The 21,052-nt window shown below is 33.7% G+C and overlaps 1 protein-coding gene and 2 pseudogenes across 7 annotated transcripts in view; 1 reads left to right on the top strand and 2 right to left on the bottom strand.

The window, feature by feature from the left end:
• The window catches only part of LOC116090126, a 1,191,078-nt pseudogene that overhangs the window by 543,787 nt on the left and 626,239 nt on the right, over window positions 1-21,052 (bottom strand).
• The window catches only part of Lrp1b (LDL receptor related protein 1B), a 1,939,581-nt gene that overhangs the window by 1,864,983 nt on the left and 53,546 nt on the right, over window positions 1-21,052 (top strand). For all 7 annotated transcript variants that reach the window (XM_031370139.1, XM_031370141.1, XM_031370138.1 and 4 more), the window contains 4 exons: window positions 1,308-1,424; window positions 2,771-2,944; window positions 4,818-4,943; window positions 9,661-9,825. In XM_031370139.1, coding sequence (XP_031225999.1) covers window positions 1,308-1,424; window positions 2,771-2,944; window positions 4,818-4,943; window positions 9,661-9,825 — 582 coding nt within the window. The remainder of the gene's footprint in view (window positions 1-1,307; window positions 1,425-2,770; window positions 2,945-4,817; window positions 4,944-9,660; window positions 9,826-21,052) is intronic.
• On the bottom strand, window positions 9,048-9,555 carry LOC116090127 (annotated as a pseudogene).

Genomic DNA, 21,052 nt, shown 5'->3' with positions numbered 1-21,052 from the left:
AGAAGAAGAAGAAGAAGAAGAAGAAGAAGAAGAAGAAGAAGAAGAAGAAGAAGAAGAAAAGAAGAGAACTTGACAAAAGGAAATATACCAAATGATACTAAAACCTCACATCAGGACTTTAATTCTCATTCTCTCCTATTTTTATTATCTGTCTTTGGTTGCCTTAGGCTGAAGCATACACATAGGTGTCTCTCCACACTCACACCAGTTCTTAATGGCTTCATTTTATGTAAAGTCTATGCATATGTTGGATTCTGGGTTCTAGAGATTCCAATAGGGATTTAAAATAATGTTGGTTACACCAAGTTTAAGTCACTATAGTACAAAAATCTTCCATTACTCAGGACAAAAACTGAAATACTAGGTAAAATCATAATAAACTAGCTATAATTAAGAACTCAGTAAATAAGAACAGGATGGTTAAGGTGACCTTACCTGTTTAGGTAAGATTATTTTAATCACTTATTAAATAAATGTTATCTGATCTGAATGCATGTTTTCAAGTATAAAGCTAGAAAATTTCATTTTTACTTATTTTTCTACAATACTATGATATACAGTGGATTAATTTTATGATTCTTTTTGTGTTTGTTTTACTTATTCACTTTACATCCCACTCACTGCCCTCCTCCTAGTCAGCCCCACCCATGATACTATCCCCATCCCTGATTCCCTTCTTTTGTGAGCAGTTGTCCCCCCCCTCCAGTGGATATCTCTCCACCCTTGCATTTCAAGTCTCTTTGAGACTAGGCACTTCTTTTCCCACTGAGGCCAGACAAGGCAGCCAGTTAGAGCATATTCTACATATAGTCAACAGCTTTTGTGATAGCCTCTGCTCCAGTTGTTCAGGACCCACATGAAGACCAAGCTGCACATCTGCTACATATGTATGGGGGAAGTCTAGGTCCAGCCTTTGCATGTTCTTTGGTTGGTGGTTCAGACTCAGAGATCCTCAAGGTTCCAGGTTAGTTGGTTTTGTTGGTCTTCCTGTGGAGTTTCTATCCCGTGAGCAGCTGCAATTCTTCCTCCTACTCTTACATGACAGTCCTCAGTCTCTATCAGCTGTTTGGCTGTGGGTGCCTGCATCTGTCTGCCTCAGCTGGTGAGTGAAGCCTCTCAGAGGACAGCCATGCTAGACTCCTATGTGCAAGTATAATAGAGCATCATTAATAGTGTCAGGGATTGGTCCTAGGGAATTTTATATTTCTTAAAGAAAAACGTATCAAGATTAAACATTGAAATAAAAACTTAATAGTAAGTAACCTCAGTTTCTTTGTATATCTTGTCTCTGCATGTTGGTTTCTCAGGTCTGACTGTTGATCACTTTGGTGAACGCATCTACTGGGCAGACTTTGAGCTCTCCATCATTGGCAGTGTCCGGTATGATGGTTCCAGTCCAGTGGTCTCTGTCAGCAGCAAGCAAGGTTTGCAGAGTACTTTTGTTATTGAGACTACTAATTCATGACACAGACATAGATTTATAGAAATTTCGCAACTTGGATTTCCTCTAATTCTTTCAAATTGCAGTGTTTATACTAATTGAAATCTTCAACCCTACTGCTATATTGAAGAGGCCAGGGCAGAGAGCTCCTCAGCTTGGATAAACAAGGGTACTTACTGTCCAAGTTCTGAAATTATTTCATTCTGTAAGTCATTTATGATTAGTGTTGGTCAGCACCAAATTCTTTTGAAATTCTGATGATGGGCACAAGGAAACATGTTCCCAAGAATTCTTCACTATGTACATGGGTATTAGGCTAAGTGACAAGTTCAGTAACAACCAGATCCCCTCCCATCAAAATGCAGGACCTGCTGTGCCCCACAGCTGGATCCATTTTCCTCTCTTCTTTTTTAAACATATCCTATCTTGTTTTCTCATTTTCTGAATGCCTCACATTTTGTTTCCTTGGCTGTCAAATATATTTTTTCCATTTTCGTTCCTTTGTCTATCTATTTCTTTTCTTAGATCTTTCCATAATTTACCACAAGTGCAATGCAAATGTAAAAAGATAAGATTGTTACTATTATGTTAACTAAATGTAGCTTTGATTCACATACTTTTATAATAAAAATGAGAAAGATGAAACAATAATTGAATGACAAATTGATGGTAAGTAATTAGACCGTACACTCATTTTAATGCTTCTGCCATTGCTTTGTTTGTTTGTTTAGTTGCCATTCTTGGATATTTACAAAATAAATATTCCCTTACTTTTACTTTAGTCTGGTATAGTGTTGCAAGGGTAGTGAGAACTCAGAGAAAAAAACTGCTTTTTATACATGTACGTCATATACATATACACATACACACACATATACATACATATATATATTCTTGTAATTACATGACAAACAATTAAATCATATGATAGAATTCAATTTAGACTTGATCTATAAGAATTTTCTTTGTGCTACAGATGAGGCATGTCTTTGTTCTTGCAAACATCATGGTAGATATAGTTACTTGGCATATATAATAACCCTAAGCAATATTAGGTGAAGCTGCAAAAAAATGATTGTTCAATATGTTGTGAGTGAAATATTTGTCACCTGGTAGCTATCATTAAAAGTTATTTTTAAGTTTGAATTGACAAATAAAACCATAATTGGATCTTCGATTAATCTAGACATTTTTAAAATTTGAGTGCATATACAACTTGTATTAGTAAATATTAAATGTAAAATATAGCTGTTTCATTATGCTATGATTGTATAAGGTAGTTTAATGGTGCTCACACTGGAATTCATTCCTCTTTCTCCAACATTCCAGGTTTGTTGCATCCTCACAGAATTGATGTCTTTGAAGATTATATATATGGAGCAGGACCTAAAAATGGTATATTCAGGGTTCAAAAATTTGGTCATGGCTCAATAGAGGTCCTAGCTTTAGGCATTGACAAAACAAAGAGCATTTTGGTATCACATCGCTATAAACAACTAAACTGTAAGTAAAATATTTCAAACTTTTGTCTATGTCTCTTAAAATAATATATTTATAATTATGGTATTTATGCCTGCATTTTTAGTATACTTGCTAAGTTTGACTTGGTTTCTCCGTACATTTTAAATCAGCAAGCCACTTTTGCTATAAGAGATGTGAGCAACTACTGCATTTTCTTAGGATTAAAATTGTCTATTAAAAATAATTTTAAGCCAGGCGGTGGTGGCGCACGCCTTTAATCCCAGCACTTGGGAGGCAGAGGCAGACGGATTTCTGAGTTCGAGGCCAGCCTGGTCTACAGAGTGAGTTCCAGGACAGCCAGGACTACACGGAGAAACCCTGTCTCGAAAAAGCCAAAAAAAAAAAATAATAATAATAATTTTAAAAACTTGTAAATATATGTATCTACCACAAAGTTATAAACATTCATCAGTAGTCAGTTCACAATCCTGTTATTAACAACCATAGTCTAGAATATCAATGACACTGCAGCTTCAAGAATGTTCAGAGACCTCTTCCAAGAATTGTCTCTTCTCTTATTTGTCATTTACCATTTTTGATAAACACGGATCTTCAATCTAGAAAGGATTCTTTAAATAAATCATTGAGAATTGAGATGTGAATCAATGTTTCAAACTCACTCAAGAATAAGAAATAGGATTGAAATTTTAAAATGATGTGCACATAAGTGTTAATTAAATTGTTCCAATTTATTTATGTCACTATGGCAAATAAAGTAGATTTCATACTGAGTATTACAATTATTTGGAAAAATGTATTTACTGAAGTCATTGCGACCAAATTCTAGCAGGACATAAAATTTTTTAAATACCTCCCTATATGCTACGTCCCTTCCTAAAAACCTCATACGTTGGGTCTATGATTAATACAAGGACAATTTATGCTATGTTATAGTTCTACCTAATTCATAATCACCACTGAGCACTGCAAAATCTGTAATCTAAAGTTAATTTATTTCTATCCTAAACATGATAGTATATGGGCACTGGATCTTAGCAGAAAGATACTGTGGTCTGGTTAGAGAAAACACCATGAAGACCTTTTGACCACATAAGATGCTCATTAGATAATTTGTTAGGTAAGATAAATTTAGTGCATAGTCTCACATGTATGCAAACTCCTGCACAGTAAACAGGGTATTGTTTTAACTTGTTTCAATTCATATCCCTTTCTAAATTTCAAACTTACAAAGAAATATGAATTTTGTGTCTTTGTGAATACCAATGATAAGCTATTTTCATTTATTAAAACTACACAATGATCAAAACTGTATGGTAACTATAAATTAAGTTTTGGATTTCTAAACACTCAGTAGGGGTGCATTTTTATGAGCAGGGAGGTCCACTGAAAATTTGAAATAGTGAGAGTTCAGCAAAATACTCCGTTAATAACTCATCTTATAAGCTCAATTCAGACTAGCCACCTAATGTTGAATCTTGAATATTCTAGAAAAGGTAATCACCAGATCCTTATTCAAAATCATCCAATGCAGAAAATAATCAACATAGATAACTGTACATGAGCTGAACCAGAAAGGAAGCAGTGTAGATTTCAATTCAAAACTAGACTGACTTTATGCAAAGGTAATCCTGAAGTTATGCCAAATGTATGAATTAACAATTTTCCTTTTAAAATGGGCAAATTCCCTGTTAATGAAGATATTGTATAATGATTTTTATTACTTATAATATAGAATGCTAATATTAAAATATGAGAGCATCAGTAAAAAAAATTGTTTTGATTCTTTCTTCACATTGATGGTTCATCATTTCAGCTTGCAGAATTTTATGCTTTTGAAACTTATTTCAACCTTTATCTCACATATTTCTGTTTTCCCTCATTTTGTTTCTATCAGTACCCAATCCCTGCTTAGATTTGTCATGTGACTTTCTCTGCTTACTGAATCCTTCTGGAGCCACATGTGTCTGCCCAGAGGGAAAATATATGATGAATGGAACTTGCCATGATGACAGTCTGTTAGGTAGGTATTCCCTGTTATTCTATACATTCAGATGAATTATTCTATAAACTGAGGATACATTTACAAGTTTTGTAACTAAGCAATATTACCTTTTCTGTCAACACATCCACCTTAGTGTCAGCTGCTTTTGAGCTTCTGAAAAACAGTCCTCTCTACAGGTTCTTGCCTTCTTGCCTGTGTAAACAGAACACTGTGCATTCCACATGTAATCAATGGATCAACAACTGAAGAGTTACTCGCAGAACCTAAATGTACAATTAATTAGCTCTTATTTTATAGATAATAATTTGAGGATGATGTTCCTATATTGATATAAATTCTAGCTCCAAGTCCATTTATACATTCAATGTATTTATTTTTAATTCCTTTGATTATATTATGTATGCAGGACATTAATTTTGAAAACACAGACTACTTTAGAAATTACCTTAAGCTCTCATGTGAAATATTATTTATATTAAGTAATATGAGAAGTAAAAATGATACTAATATATATTTTAATTTTATAAGCAAGGCATTGCTAATAACCTAATAATAATGTAAATCCCCTAATGTGGAACATTAATTTATAACCTAAGGTCAAATTTAGAAGTAAAACTGACAGTATTTCTTCATGTAGGTTATATTCTTGAAGTATGAATTTAGAATGGACAGCCATTTATCAAAAAATGGTATTTTTAAAATGTAAGATTCCAAACCAAACAGTAAGATGAGAAAGAGAAGGAAAAGTTTTCTCTTGAATACCCAGTAGATAAAACTCTTGTAAACTTATGGAATTAGTCATAATTCTATTAAAAGAAAAACCCATCCTTACCAAATTTTGTATCAAAGACAAAACCAGCATGCTCCCATGCATTTTTGGATCACAGCAAGCATTTTGGAATCAGAGATAAATTTAGGATGTCTTCACAGCATGGTTTCTTAATTACTTGTTGTCTTCTGTAAGAATTCACTGCTCACTCAAGTATCAGGTCTTCATCCTCATTTGCCCTCGCCAATCAGACTACTAGCTCTGTGTTTTCCAGTGTGGGTGGTGGGTTGCATTCAGTTTAAACCACTTAGTTAGAAGTAGTTTAAATCAACTATATTTTTCCCTTTTGTAATGTCCACATTTTAAACATTGAATATGCAAACCTGAGGAAATTAATGGAACAATGAATGTTGTACACAAATAAGTGGTGTTTATCTGCACAGCCACAGCTGTTAAAGTAGGGGCTTGGTTACTTTCACTCTTATGAGGATTAAGATGATTATAAAGTTTGAGTATCATTAGAATTTCCTATATGATATGATTTTGGATTAAGATTTAAACTGAAGACAGAGGAAACTCTTAAAGGACATGGAATTAGGGCATATAGAGGATAACCTGAAACATTCATACTGTCAGGAAGAATGCAGAGATGTGTAGGAAGGAAGTGTGTAGTTCCTAATAGAGAGCTATGGATCATTCCTGGTGACAATTGCTAATTGTCATGCAGTTAGTGAACAGATTCTGTTCCTGGCATATGATGATCCTTATGCTTTGTTAATCTCCTACTATCTAGAGTACCTATAACTTTAGTTGTGCTGTGAAAATTAAGTATTTTCAGATATCACTACTTTATTTTTCCTGGCTAGGTCAAAGATCTTTACTGTGTGGGAGATTGTAGTGTATGCAACCACTCAGAAACTGAGTTTCTTAAAATCCCAACTACTACTTTCAAGTGAAAATATCTTATTTCACTAGCCTCCCACCTACACAATAATAAACTGTGCCCTCACTGGAACTTCTTGTGTTCTATTTCTAACTTAAGTATTCAAGTTTGTCTTTGTTGTGTAAATAAAACAATGTGCTAGGAATGTAAATAATATCTCCAAGTGATTTTTTTTTTTTTGGTGTAGGTTAAGCCCATGTATCTTTTTTTTCCTGATATGCATGTTTGGCATATCCTTCTTCTTCAGCTCTTCAAGTGTTAGTTACATTCCTTATCTACTATTTTTAGAAGATGAACATGCACTATTTGAACCTTCATATAAGAATTTTAAATTCAAATATTACTCAGCCTTAGTAGAATGCTTACTTGCTTTTTCTAAAGCTGATTAGAGCTGTGGCAGCTTAGCTTCAGATTAATATTTAGTTATTGATAAGTACAACCTTCTGCTTAAATACAGAACTATTATTGTAAGTTTGGGATGACTATTATTGAAGTTTCATTTTATCAGTGCCATGTGCTGTTTTATAATTATTAGTGTCTGGTAAATCCTAATATTGGGATGTTAATTTCCCATCATGTGTAGATTTAGATACTTGTGTCATTCATGTATAATATCTGCAAGTAGATATGGTTGGGAATTAATCTTCCCAAAATGTTTTAAATGTTTATCTCTGGTGTTCTTATTCAGAACCCCTTTTAGGGTTTTTTGCTTGTTTGTTTGTTTGTTTGTTTATTCTGAATGAGTTAGACATAATTTGGGATTCTATAAATTAAGCAAACATATTGCCACAATGAATATTTGATCTTCCCATAGTCAATACACTGTAAAGTGTCCCATGTTCCACTGCAATGGATACTTTAAATTAATGTTATCAGAGCTTTATTATCCCCACTTTCCCACTCACTACCTGTATCACTGATTTTACTTTACTATTCCCTCAGAATTATTTTTCCACCTTCATCCACCATATGTTGCTCTGCTTACATCATTCTCATTCTATACAACCAGTATAATTAAAAAACATCTTATTCATCACTCTGATGCCTGTTAACAATCTTCCAGTACACTTAATCTCAAGATTTCTAGGCTCTTCAAAGTATTTATATCTGGACAAATGTCTAAAACATAGTGGTCCTCTCATTCCATCTCTATCTCTTCAGAAACTTGCTTACTGTCAACACTCTGCCATTGACTCTGGTCTGGACAGACATTCTTTTTTTTCTATCCAAGATCTAGATTTTACAAATACAGTACCACTAGCTGCAGTATTCCCAGTATACCTCATGAGCAGTCAAGAAATAATGTTCAGAAACAGTATTATTTCAACAATTTGTGAGATTCTACCAGTATACAATTTTATTATATAGATGTAATAACTATAGGCCATGTTGTTGCATAAATATATTCATTGTATATACTAAGAAATTTATGTTTGAAGTTTTAAAGTGTTAATATATGTCTCAATATTTTATTTGATTTAATACTCTTAGCATATTTGAATTTTAATTTTGACAATAAGTTCATTTATCTAAATAATCCAATCAAAGGTTAGATAGATTACCTCATATGACTATTAAATGACAATGAAACAGTATAGAACATCAGAAAATCTACTGGCAAAGCTAAGGCCACCTATTTTTTTAAAATGGTATAAACATGCAGTTCAAAATGATAGCCAATTTATATATGATTAAAATTGAATACGTGCTTTCAAAAAACAAAATTAGATCCTTATTATTCAACATGTAAAAAATTTCATTAAGTGGGTTTAAAGATTTAAAATCAAAACCCAGAATACCGAACTTGCTATTCAAGGTGGATACATGAATTCCACATGGTTTTTATTGCACTTTGACTTACAAAAACTCCAGCATGAATTTCTTCTCTGAGCAGTGCTACAAAACATGGTCCTCCTTTTGAATTCCATTGAGCATCATTGATCTAGGAATTAGTCATGGCTAAGAACTGAGTACTCCTTGACCCACTTAGGAAAAGGGACTTTTTAAAAATTAGGTCTGTGGTGAGTAGTTATTCAAACTGTACTTTTTTTCTCTTCTATTTAAAACTCTATCAAATCATTGTTTTACAATGTTATATAGCATGTCAAGTATACTATAGTTAATAAATCATAGTATTAAAAAGAAATGTATCCATTGTAAAATATATAATACCTAGGAATTTTTGGTTAGTAATAACAAATATAAAGAATAATAACACCTTTAAAGAATAAGTGTACGTTAAATATTTGATTTTAGCTACTGTGTGTTTATTCTACTTTCAAGTTTCATATATTTTGTGAAAAAAATTATAATATTCAAATATGTGTATTTATTAGGATTATTTGAAGCATTCCTTCTTTTTCCCTCCACATGGAAAATGTTATCATTTAATTAACCTCCAGCGTGGCTTTTAAGCCACCAGAATATAGGCACCTTCAATACTCTTCTCTTCAGCTCGTCTGCTGAAGAATTTGGCCTTCACCATGACAGGTTGTTTAGGGGGCTTCCCCTTGAACTTTGTAGTAGCCTGATTGAAGAACATCAATGGTGGGAGCAGCTCCAGGTTTTGTTTTGTTTGGTTTGGGTTTTTTTGTTTTTGTTTGTTTTGTTTGTTTTTTGTTTGTTTGTTTTGTTTGTTTTGTTTTTTGCTGCATTGACCCGTGTCTGCTCGCTGACCAACGTCTACAATTTATGTAGGTTGACAGTGGGTAAAAGCTCTGGTTCCTCTTCAAGTGGTAATGCCTCATACCAACTTTCCCAAAGTAACCTGGATGATATTTGTCAAAGTTGATCCTGTGGTGATGCATGCCTCCAGCATTCCCACGGCCTCCTGGTTGTTTGTGGTGCTTACCAATGCAGCCTTGGCCATGGCTCACTAGGCCCTAGAGTTTCTGGGTTTTCCTCAGTCTGGATGGCATGGTGGTGGCAGAAAGGAAAGAGGGAGGAGCTCACAAAGTCTCGCGAGGTAGCTATTTGAAGCATTCCTAAACAACATTTTTGTCCTTTTCCTCTCTTATAACTAGATGACTCTTGCAAACTGACTTGTGAAAACGGCGGAAGGTGCATTTTAAATGAGAAGGGTGATTTGAGATGTCACTGCTGGCCCAGTTATTCAGGAGGAAGGTGTGAAGTCAACCATTGTAGCAATTACTGTCAGAATGGAGGGACCTGCATACCATCCACTCTAGGTAAATATCTGAACCAACTATATGTACAAATTACTTGCATTTTCTTAATAGGTAAAAAGTGTGAGGCATAAAACCTAATAATCATGATGTAATGGAAATCATCATAAAGTAAATTTAAAATTGACAAAATCAAAGGTATTCATTTATTGCATCAAAAATCATAATATTAATATTATTAATAATAGCAATGGACAATAATATGGATTACCATGTATTTTGTGGAGAGCATAGTACTTGAACAAGAATCAAAACTGCTAACATTCATGCTTTTTAATTTTCATTATAAAAACACATAATGATATAAACACACAGCTTGAAAAGTAATACAATCCCATAAAGATTTATATGTATTTATTATATATTATTATTATATTATTATATATTATCAACATATTATATATTATATTATTATTTAATTTTAGTTTAATTTTTCCTTCGCTTTTTTCCACACCTTATCTCCCTATGCCATTTGCTCCAGTTCAAATTGATATTTGCACAGGGTGAGAAATAAGGACCTGCCTTGCTTTTTTGCAGGAGGATATCCAGTTTTGATGCCACACTTTATTGAATAGGCTTTATATTTTGTACATGAGATTTTGACAATTTTGTAAAACTTAGCATTTCATAGTTGCACTGATATATAATTGCAGTTTTGATTGTTTTTCATTGATTTGCATGATTTTCTCTGAAAGAACCATAATGCTTTTATTATCATAACTTTCTAGTTTAGCTTGAGGTCAGGTAAATATTTATATATATGTATATTCCAAGTGCTTGAAATATATTTTCCAAGCAAATGGACTCAAGAAGCAAGCTAGAGTAGCCATTCTAATATGTATTAAAGTAGTCTTCCAACCAAAATTAATCAGACAACATGGAGATTGTCACTTCATACTAATCAAAGGACAAATCTACCAAGACGGTATCTCCCTTCTGAATATTTTTGTCCCAAATGCAAGGACACACACATTTGTAAAAGAACAATTACTAAAGCTTAAATCATATATTGAACTCCACACATTAATAGTCAGAGACTTCAGAGTCCAGCTCTCACCAATGGACAAATCATCCAGATAGAAACTAAACAGAAACAGTGTAAGTAACAGATGCTATGACTCAAAGGTTCCTGATAGATATCTACAGAACATTTCACCCAAACACAAAAGAATATACCTTCTCCTCAGCACCACCAGACTTTCTCTAAAATGGACCATATACTTAGTCGCAAAGCAAATCTCAGCAGATTCAAGATTGAAATAAACCCCTGTATCTTACCAGAACACTGTGAAACAATGCTGGACTTCAACAACAACAGAAACAGCAAAAAGCCTCACGGAAACTGAATAAGTCTCTATTCACTGAGCCTTGGGTCAAGGAAGAAATAAAGAAATTTAAGAATTTCTAGAATTCAACGAAAATGAATGCACAACACATCCAAACTTATTGAATACAGTGAAAGCAGTGCTAAGATGAATTTCACATAACTAAGTTCCTTCATAAAGATATTATTTCTCTTTGATTTTTTAAAGTGTAACTTGCAACTATAAAATTCTTTTACAACTGCCTAGCATGTATCTGAGAAGCTCTGTTAGCTTGTGTCTTAATTTTGACTCTACTAACATCTTAATTTTGTTAACCATTTCTTCAATGATTAATTCGAATCAGTCAAATTTTTCACTCAAAATTGTTCAGTCTCTAAATATTTGTATACCTTCTCAGGTTAGTATAGCTAGTAGTTTCCATTCACAGTCCAGTGAGACCTAGTAAAATTCTGACAGTTATTTCATTTATATTCTTTGTTTATTTGTTTTGTTTTTGTACTTGTATATTCAGACTTGCTTGTTGACCTCTAATGTGGTCAATTTTGGAGGATGTCACAGAGAAAAATGTGTGTTTTCATTTTCAGCCTGCATACTATGAATATTTTTAACTATAGTTGATCTATTGCTTGTTTTTTGTTTGTTTGTTTGTTTGTTTTTACTGGATTTAATTTGAAGGAAGTATTTAAAGATGAGGATTGGGTTTTAAACCACTCATCATTATTGTGCCTGGACCTATGCAGTATTTTATTCCTCAGAGTTTTTGTTTTATGAAATTGGTCCAGAGATTTAGTACATAAATTTTTACAATAGTTACATCCTCTTGGTGAATTTTCTTCCTTAAGAGTTCAATGTCCTTCTTTTTATTTTCTGATTTGATTTAGTTTGAAGTTTCCTACAACTTCTCTTTGTTTGGTAATCTTTTTATTTTGCCTTTTACAATTTTGAGATATCTTCTCCTATCTGTGTGTTTGTTGGAAAAACTAGATAATTGGATCATGCTTTCTAACTCATCATGTTAGAGTTCTTTTTGAAATGGTAAAGTTAGGGATATTTGCATCTAGGGTTATAATTGAGAAATGTTTGCCATCGTTTAATTTCCATTGTTTGTTGTTATGGTTAATTAGTTGGTTCGTAATTGTTTTCTTCTCATCCAAGTAATTTTAGATGTTAATTGATATGCTTTATTGGGCATGACTGCTCCTTCCCTATTCTCTGTTTCTTCCATTATTTACATGGATTGCACTTTAGCCATCAATACTGTATGTAATATTGCTCTTCTTCTGTGCATAGCATTCAAGAATTTCCCAGCAGTGCTGGATTAGTTGTCATATTAAACTTGTGTTTGTCCTGAAATAATTGTATTTCTATATTTCAATAGGTAATTTGTCCTGGTATAGCAACTTGATTTACAATTATTTCAAAGCAAGGTATATATTATCATGGACTTCTTTGCTTTTTGGATTTATTATTCTGATGTTTCAGCCTTTGTATGGAAGTTGGTAATTTTCTCTTTAGGTTTTAATACTACTTCATTGCTTTGTGTAGTTGACATCTAGACAATTATATGTCATGAATAGGTTCTTCTCTGTTAGATTTTGTTGTCTACATTTCTTTTCTAGGTTTGAAAATTCTTTTAATACATTTTAAATAGATAATATAATTTATCATCAAAAAGAAAAATTTGTTTATAAACCTTTCTGATTTGTATGTTTCTATTATTATTTTAAAAAACATAATGTGATTGAAACCTTAATTTTAAAATAAAAAGTTTGAAATACATATGGTAAATAAAGTATTAATATTATAATTGTTAATAGAATTGTTATAATTGTCACATATCAAAACATATATCATATTTTCACATATCAAAGTAAGACATTTACTCATTAAAAAAAGAAAATTCTTGGCTATATTTTTACTGAAAAGCTTGCCTAATATATAGACGTTATCCCAACTCCTTCTTTTATAGCATAAATTGTAATGTTTTGGTCTATAGAGTATACTCCTGTTTTCTTAGATGTGTGTGTCCTGTTCATTGTTTTTAATAGCTGAATAGTACTCCATTGTGTAAATGTACCACATATTCTGTAGTTAGAAAAAGGACTAAAAGAGCTGAAGGGTTTATAACCTGTAGGAAGAACAACAATATCAACCAACCAGACCCCCCAGAGCTCCTAGGAGCGAAACCACCAACTAAAGAGGACACATGGAGGGACCCAAGGCTCCAGCATCATGTATAGCAGAGGATGGCCTTGTTGGACATCAATGGGAGGATAGGTCCTTGGTTCTGTGAAGGCTCAATGCCCCATTATAGGGGGATGCCAGGCCAGAAAAGCAGCAGTGGGTGGGTGGGTGAACACCCTCATAGAAAATAGGGGTGGGTGGAGAGGATAGGGGGTTTGTGGAGGGGAAAATGGGAAAGGGAATATATCACGTTTGAAATGTAAGTAAATAAAATAGCCAATAAAAAAGTTTAAAAGAGAACTGAAAACTGCAAGAAATAAAGTTAAGGAAAAGTAGAAACTGTCAGTCCTTCTGACTGTATGTACATAAAGAATGCTAGAACATTCATTTGCTTCTAAAGTGAACCAAACTGGGTGGCAAGACCTTGGCTGGCCACAAGAGGGCCTACTCCCATTCATTACAATTTTGAAAATAAATTCCCACTCTTCCACTTGGAATAGTAACCCAAAAAGCTGGCCATGCCAATTCTCTCTTTAAGACATAGAGCAGATTCAGATATGTAGGTCTCTAGACTTATTAAAGGCATTCATTCTTGAGTGATTCAAACCACAAACACAAGCCTATTTTCATCAGAAATGTGCTTTCATGCAAAAGTACTTCCCGCTGAGGAGTTAATCCTAACTGAAAATGAACAATGAATGTGTGAACAAACAGGAATGGATAAAATCTCTTCCAGCAGAGAGCTCCTGGGGACAGTGCTAGGTGAATAGAGCCTTGCCAATAGAGTTCAATGCTAATAGATAGGCAGAGTTACAGAGAGAAAGACAGGGAGGAGACAGACAGACAGGGAAGAAAGAAAAAAGTTCCACCCTAGAGTATAATTTTCAAAAATATAACAAAAATATAAATGCAAAATTAAGAAGTACAAGGCACACTTTTAAAATTCCCTAAGATAGTAAAGCAACGTTTGTATCTTCTTAAAGATACAAAAGTTCTTTGTAAAAAGAATAAAGAATAAAACACAGAGACAGTAACAGGTTAAAATTAGTACTCTTTATGGTGTTCTCAATAGAAAGGTATGAACTTAGCAAGTTTCAAACTTTATTTTTTAATTATTATTATGCTGCTTCAATACCTTGCAATGACTATGACAAAGACTGAAGCTTTCTGAGAGTCTTTGTGTTCAAATTTACCCACATACTTTATAAGTCATCAAGACAGAGCTCAAACTACAAACAATACAAGTATTTACAAATCTCAACAGGGCACATAGATCCACTGATGAGCAAAGAAAACCAGTGGGTGAAACTCATACATAACTCTTCAGTCAGCCACTGAAGCTGAAAGAATTTCCCATCTCATTACATGCATGGAGCAAGATCAGCATGATCCTTTCCCAGCCACTCTCCAAATGGACAACAGCTGCCTGTTCCCAAATGCCTGTTTTCCCAAAAAACAACCGCCCCACCAGGGTTGAGCTCTAAGCTTGCACTAATGGACCATCACCATTCATTTTTCCAATGCCTCCTCGTTCTTCTTGGTAGACTGTTTCCAGCTTACTGACTCTAGTCTACCATGTTGATCCATAAAGCTTCTATAGTACTTTATGGTTTTTTTTTTAATTAGATGTTTTCTTTATTTACAATATCTCCTTTCCCAGGTTCCCCTCGAAAAAAAAAAGAAAAAGAAAATAAAATTAAAAAAAAAAAAAATCCTCTGTTCCCTCCCCCTCCCCCTGCTCACCACCCCACCCCTTCCTGCTTACTGGCCCTGGCATTCCCCTACAGTGGAGCATAGAACCTTCACAGGGCCAAGGTCCTCTCTTCCCATTGATGACCAACTAGGCCATCCTCTACCATACAAATGCTGCTGGACCCATGAGTCACCCCATGCGTATTCTTTGATTGGAGTTTTAGTCCCTGGGAGCTCTGAGGGTGCTAGTTAGTTCATATTGTTGTTTGTCCTAAGGGGCTGCAAACCCTTCAGCTCCTTGGGTCCTTTCTCTAGCTCCTTCACTGGGGACCCTGTAGACATTATTGTAAATGCCAGCAAGTACTTTATGTTTTCATCTTACAACATTGCTGAATTTTGTGCCATTGCGTAGCAGGACTGATTTGTAATATGTTACGAATATACATGTGTATATATATATATGTAGGTCTTCTCAATTAAGTAAATAAGCCCCTTATGGAAGCCATGCTCACTGCTCTTCTATATTGCAAAGTCTTTCCTAAACATTTTTTAAAATTTTAGTCATATTTTAAGATCTTTGACACATCAGCTCTTAATAATTTAATAAACTCAGATATCTAGAAACTAAAGAAAAATAAATAAATAAATAAAGTTAGGTTCATTTTTAAAGGAAACAAACCCCACCAGAACCTTTGATTGCATCTTCTTTGCCACCTAAAAGTATAACTACTCTGTAGGACTTGTTAAATATGAGACATTACAGGTCCTTTTTCTTTTTTTATTCATTTTATATCCCAATCATGGCCCCTGTTCTCCTTCTCCTCCCAGTCCCACCCTCAAATTCCTCTCCCTATTGCCCCCTTGAGAAGAGAGTCAGAATTTGATAAAGTTGTTTTGGATAAACTTTAGTAACATAGGTATGGTTTATTTGAAGAAATAAGCATGGCTTTGGTAAACTGTTTTGAGACTTAATCATTTAATAGGCACAAGCTTTTTGCTAAGATAATAAAAGCAACTGAGTCTTGGTAGGTTGAGAAATTCATATGCCAATTGAATATTTTGATATTCTAATGTATAGCTATTTTACTTAACTTACATAAAATATATACAGAGAAATGTCTGTAAAGCATTAAATTTATTATATTTATATTAAAATCACTAATTCAGATGTTCAAGCATAATATATAAACTTTATCTATATACCTAATTTGTTAGATCATGATGTCTGTGGTTATTTGGTCAAGAAAATTATAGTGTATATTTTTAGTATAAATTAGCTATCTTTTAATTTCAGTCTGAGACATAGCTTTATATTTTATAATAATTAATATTTAAATATTTTGTCAGTAATCAAGTCACTTACAAAGGATTTTTATACATAAGTATGATGTTTTAAAAATATTTGTGTTATAGTTTGAAAAAATCTAATTATCTTTATAAATGTTGTTTCATGAAAAAATCCCAGTGGATATATCATGGATTTATTTATTGTTGATTTACTTGCTGTTATGCCTTTTGTAAAATTCCTATACAGACTGTGTATAGTTAAGATTTGCATCAGAATTAATTATAATATGAGAGTTGAATAGAACAATAATAATTAAAGAAAGGGAATATTAGTATTTAGCCCAAAAATCTGGCCTAAGGGGTATAATTCAATTTTATTTTTTAATGAAGTGATGCATTCTCTTCATTCCTAAAGGCTTTTAGAATAAATAGTACTAAAATGAAATGCATAAACTAAATTCATGTAGAGAGATAATCCACAGTTAAACCTTATTAATTTATTACATTTAAAATAATACACTAGTTTATTTCTGTGTTCTGCTAATAGGATGATGAGTTTAGAATAAATGATGACATGGAAGAAATAATGAATTTTAGGATAAAGCATATTATTAGTCAGGTATTTTTTATAAAAACAGTGAATGGTTTATAAAACTCTATCTTCTATAAATATCTAATAAGTTACTTATGGAATTAACAGCTACATTTACATTTAATAGTATTCTGATGGATATTTGTTCTTTAAGCTAAAATCTTTGCTGAAGGGCTATTTTAAAAATGGAAGTTGATAGCAATTGTTCCAAATGTATTGGTATGAATGTTGATATTTGGAGGTGAAATACAATTTGAATCAGATGATAGAGAAGGGAATGGTAGAAGACTGATTCTGTTAAGGTAGAGCAGACACAACTAGGGAGAACTTTAAGTGGAGAAGAGGATGTGAGAGTGGTGCCAAGAAGAGTGGGGTTAGGACAAATGACATTAGGGCACATGAAAAATCCATGAGAAACATACCATCTTACAAGATTCAGTTTCACTGGAGATACTCTGCGTAAGGCATAACAATGTCCAAGTAGCCATATACTATTAAACAAAAAAAAACCAAAAAGCCAGTGTCTCCCTTCAAGTTGATGGTTAAGGAAGTCTTATGAAAACCTCAGTAGGATCTATGCTATTGCCATTGCTCTTGGATGCCTGTCAGACAGTACTCCCTAGGATGTGCTTTGTTTTTATCAAAAAAAAATCTTTTCTACAAAGAAAGAAAAGTTAATATTTCTCAAAATAACTGAGTTAGATTCTAAGTGTCAGGTTTTGCTAAGTGGGGACAGCTTGAATACTTTCTTTTATATTAATTATTTTAATTTACATCCCAAATGCTGCCTCTCCTTTTCCCTCCTGCCCGAGTTCTTCATCCCATCCCCTTCACCTCTGAGAGTGTGGTCCCCCACCCCAGTCATTCCCCTCCCATAGGACATCAAGTCTACAGGATTAGTCACATTCTTTCCCACTGAGGCCAGACAAGGCAATCCTCAGCTACCTATATATAAGGGGTCTCAGATCAGTGTATGATCTTTGGTTGGTGTCTTAGTCTCTAGAAACTGCCAGGAGTCCAGGTTAGTTGATGCTGTTGGGCTTCCTTTGGGATTGCCATCCTCTCCAACTCCTTCAACCCTTCCCCTAACTCTTCCATAGGGTTCTGAAACCTCAGTCCAATGCTTGGTTGTGAGTATCTGCATCTGTCTCAGTCATCTTCTGATAGAGCCTCTAATAGGACAGTCATGCTAAGCTCTTGTCTGCAAGAACAACACGGCATCAGCAATAGTGTCAGGGTTTGGTGTCTACCCATGGATGGATCCCAAGTTGGACCTTTCACTGGATGTCCTATCTTTTACTCTCTGCTCCATCTTTGTCCCTGCATTCATTTTAGGCATGGACAGTACCTGCTTTAATTTTAAAACATTCATAGCTTACAAGAAAGCCATTAAAAACATGTTTATTTCTCTGAATGGCTCTGATGGAGAGATTATCGAGCACATGTGTGAATTCCCTCCTTCATTATCTGTGTCATGTGCTGCTTTAATTATTTTAAGCATAATTATTTAAAATTCATAGTTACTGGCTATATGTTTACATATAATTCACTCATTGTTCCTTCCAATCACTCTGCCCCCAATCACTTTTCTTACAGAATTTCTTGCTATGTTCTCTCTGTGTTTATATATGTTTGCCTCTATGAAACTGGGTGTGAGACTCTACAGGAGTGTGGGTAGCCTCTCAGAGCCTGCATCCCTGAAGAAAACTAATTTTCCCTCTTGAGGCTGGCATCAAGTAGCCATCAGTAGATGGCATCGAGAATCTATCAGTAGGTTCTCAGATAGTGGCAGGACTTCATGAGCTCCTCTGCCATCCATACTGGGAATATGGTTGTCTTACCCTTGTAAGCATCCTGTGATTGTATTCCCAGGTGTGAGTTCATAAATGCAATATACTGTCTTATCTGGCAAATATTGTTTCATTACAAACATTCATTCTCTTTCACTTAGTGACTCTTCTCTAAGAAGAAGGAAGATTATGATATCAGTGTCCCAATTATAGCTGAATACTCCACATTCTCTTATTTGATGTGTGTTGACAACTAATGGGACTCTTTGTTAACCACCATATACTGCACAAAGAAGGCTTTCTGATTGAAGTTAAGAGATACACTAATCTATGGGAATAAAAATAGGACTTTAGGGAACATCTTATTACTATGACCACTTATCAAAAACAAAAACATAAAACAAAAAAATAAAAAACTGATTCTGTTCTTCCTTAGAGCCTATAACCTAACCAGCTATAATCAAGTTACTGGCACCAGACCTAGGTTCCATCTTGTGTGGAGTAGAGCTTAAATCAAAACAGAAACTGGTTGATAAATCACATAGTATCCATGCCACTGTTCTCTAGCCAGTAGGAATTAAGCTTCAAAATCTGTGCCAACTTGCTTTATCCATGTCCTATAGCTGAAAAATTTGAGGTCTTCAGCATGTAGTCTTACTATCAAGTTCTCAGAAAAACCGTGATCAATGGCTATAGCCTGTAATGTTTGTGAAAATGCTATCTATGAGACAAAAACAGTCCAGAAAATTAAATGGAATTTCCCTATGGTTAGTATTTATATTTTACATTTTATGATACCCTGAATGTTTTAAGGCTCTTGGGTTTTTTTGTCCACTGCTACTTCTAGGCTCGAGCTATTTTTCATTACTCTTGTCATGAATTATTTCTCTTTGAGTATTGTATGAGCCCTTAGTAAGACGATAAATAATTCATCTTTTGAAATGTTCTTGTTTTCTTCAAACACCATGTGACAAACATCAGTCTTGTCACTTACCACCTCAATCTGCTCCCTTTTTCTGTCTTTATTTTCATTCACTAATATGCCAGATGAAATATTTTCTCTTTATTTCAGTAATCAATGGAAAAAACATTTGTTACCACTCTGAGGAAACATCCTGCTAATATTCAGTAAATCATTTTTGGCAACAAAAATAATGAACTTACTCAGCTCTAATAATCTCCTTGTTTCTGGAGCATTAGTAGACATTTATCTAGCACCAAACAGCATTTATCAACAATTTATTTTTGAAGCAGTGCTGTTCATTATAAAATTATGTATGATTTTGTTTGTTTAGAGAAAATTACTAGTGGTTTTAAGTGTGTAGTATTCTTTCAAAGTAATTACTTTGAACTTACGGAATACATTGTAGATATTATTCATTCTTTAAGAAATACAGGTGAATTTTATGTAAACATATTTTATTCACTATAAATACTATGTTAAAGATAGGCTGCATAGTTGGTAGTTTGTTCCTAAAGGCAACTTATTCTTACTTTCTCAGCAGCCATTGACCTCCTATAGCTCTTGTCTAGGTGTGGACAATGCAGAGTATCCCATTTGCACTAATGTCAAATAGTTTTGTCTTCATTGTACTCTTCTTAATCCACCAGGCATATTGTTGATATTCGATGGATTCATTTTACCTGAAACTCTACACAAATAAAAGTTTATTAAAAATATAGGCTATACAGAATCTATGATCATATATAAAATAATTTTATCATTATATTTAAAACCTTAATAAGATGTATCTCATATATTTCTCAGGCAATTTTATTTTGCCCCAGATTACCAATGATGAAAGCTCTGATGGCAGAGACTCTGGCTGTGAGCCCTGGCTGAGCCTGGTGACTGATTCTGCTTATGGCCATTTGTGCTTTTGTGTTTACCTTTATGTATTTACAATAGATGCTTTTCTTCTATCTGTGTCTGCCAAAGCAGTTCTGGCATAGTGACAGGCCAGACACAGAGGTACACCTTCTGTATGTAACATGTAAAACATAAAGAATGTTTGCTATGGTGATGTTACTTTCCACAGGAAAGAATGAGGGAAAATATTCAAAGACAATCTAGGAAATGTTCTACTGTGTTGAACATACAATATTTAGAAGGCTATCAGTGATTTTTTAACATAAGACAGCATCAAGACTAGACAAATTAAGTCCCAGTGGGTGCATAAGTACTAAACATTACTATGTTTACTTAAGTTTAGAAAACTTCATTAATATATGAAAACATTATCTACAACATAATTCTCTTTAATTATTAAGATGTCACACTGAAGCATTTGTTCACTGATGCTTTGTGTAAAGTCAGCAGTGGTGAACAGTGAATAAACACTGGCAAATTAAGATTAGCT

This window comes from Mastomys coucha, unplaced genomic scaffold, assembly GCF_008632895.1.
Source record: "Mastomys coucha isolate ucsf_1 unplaced genomic scaffold, UCSF_Mcou_1 pScaffold15, whole genome shotgun sequence".
NCBI lineage: Eukaryota > Metazoa > Chordata > Mammalia > Rodentia > Muridae > Mastomys > Mastomys coucha.
Note: the sequence above shows the minus strand (reverse complement) of the source record. Positions and strands in the feature narration are given on the sequence as shown.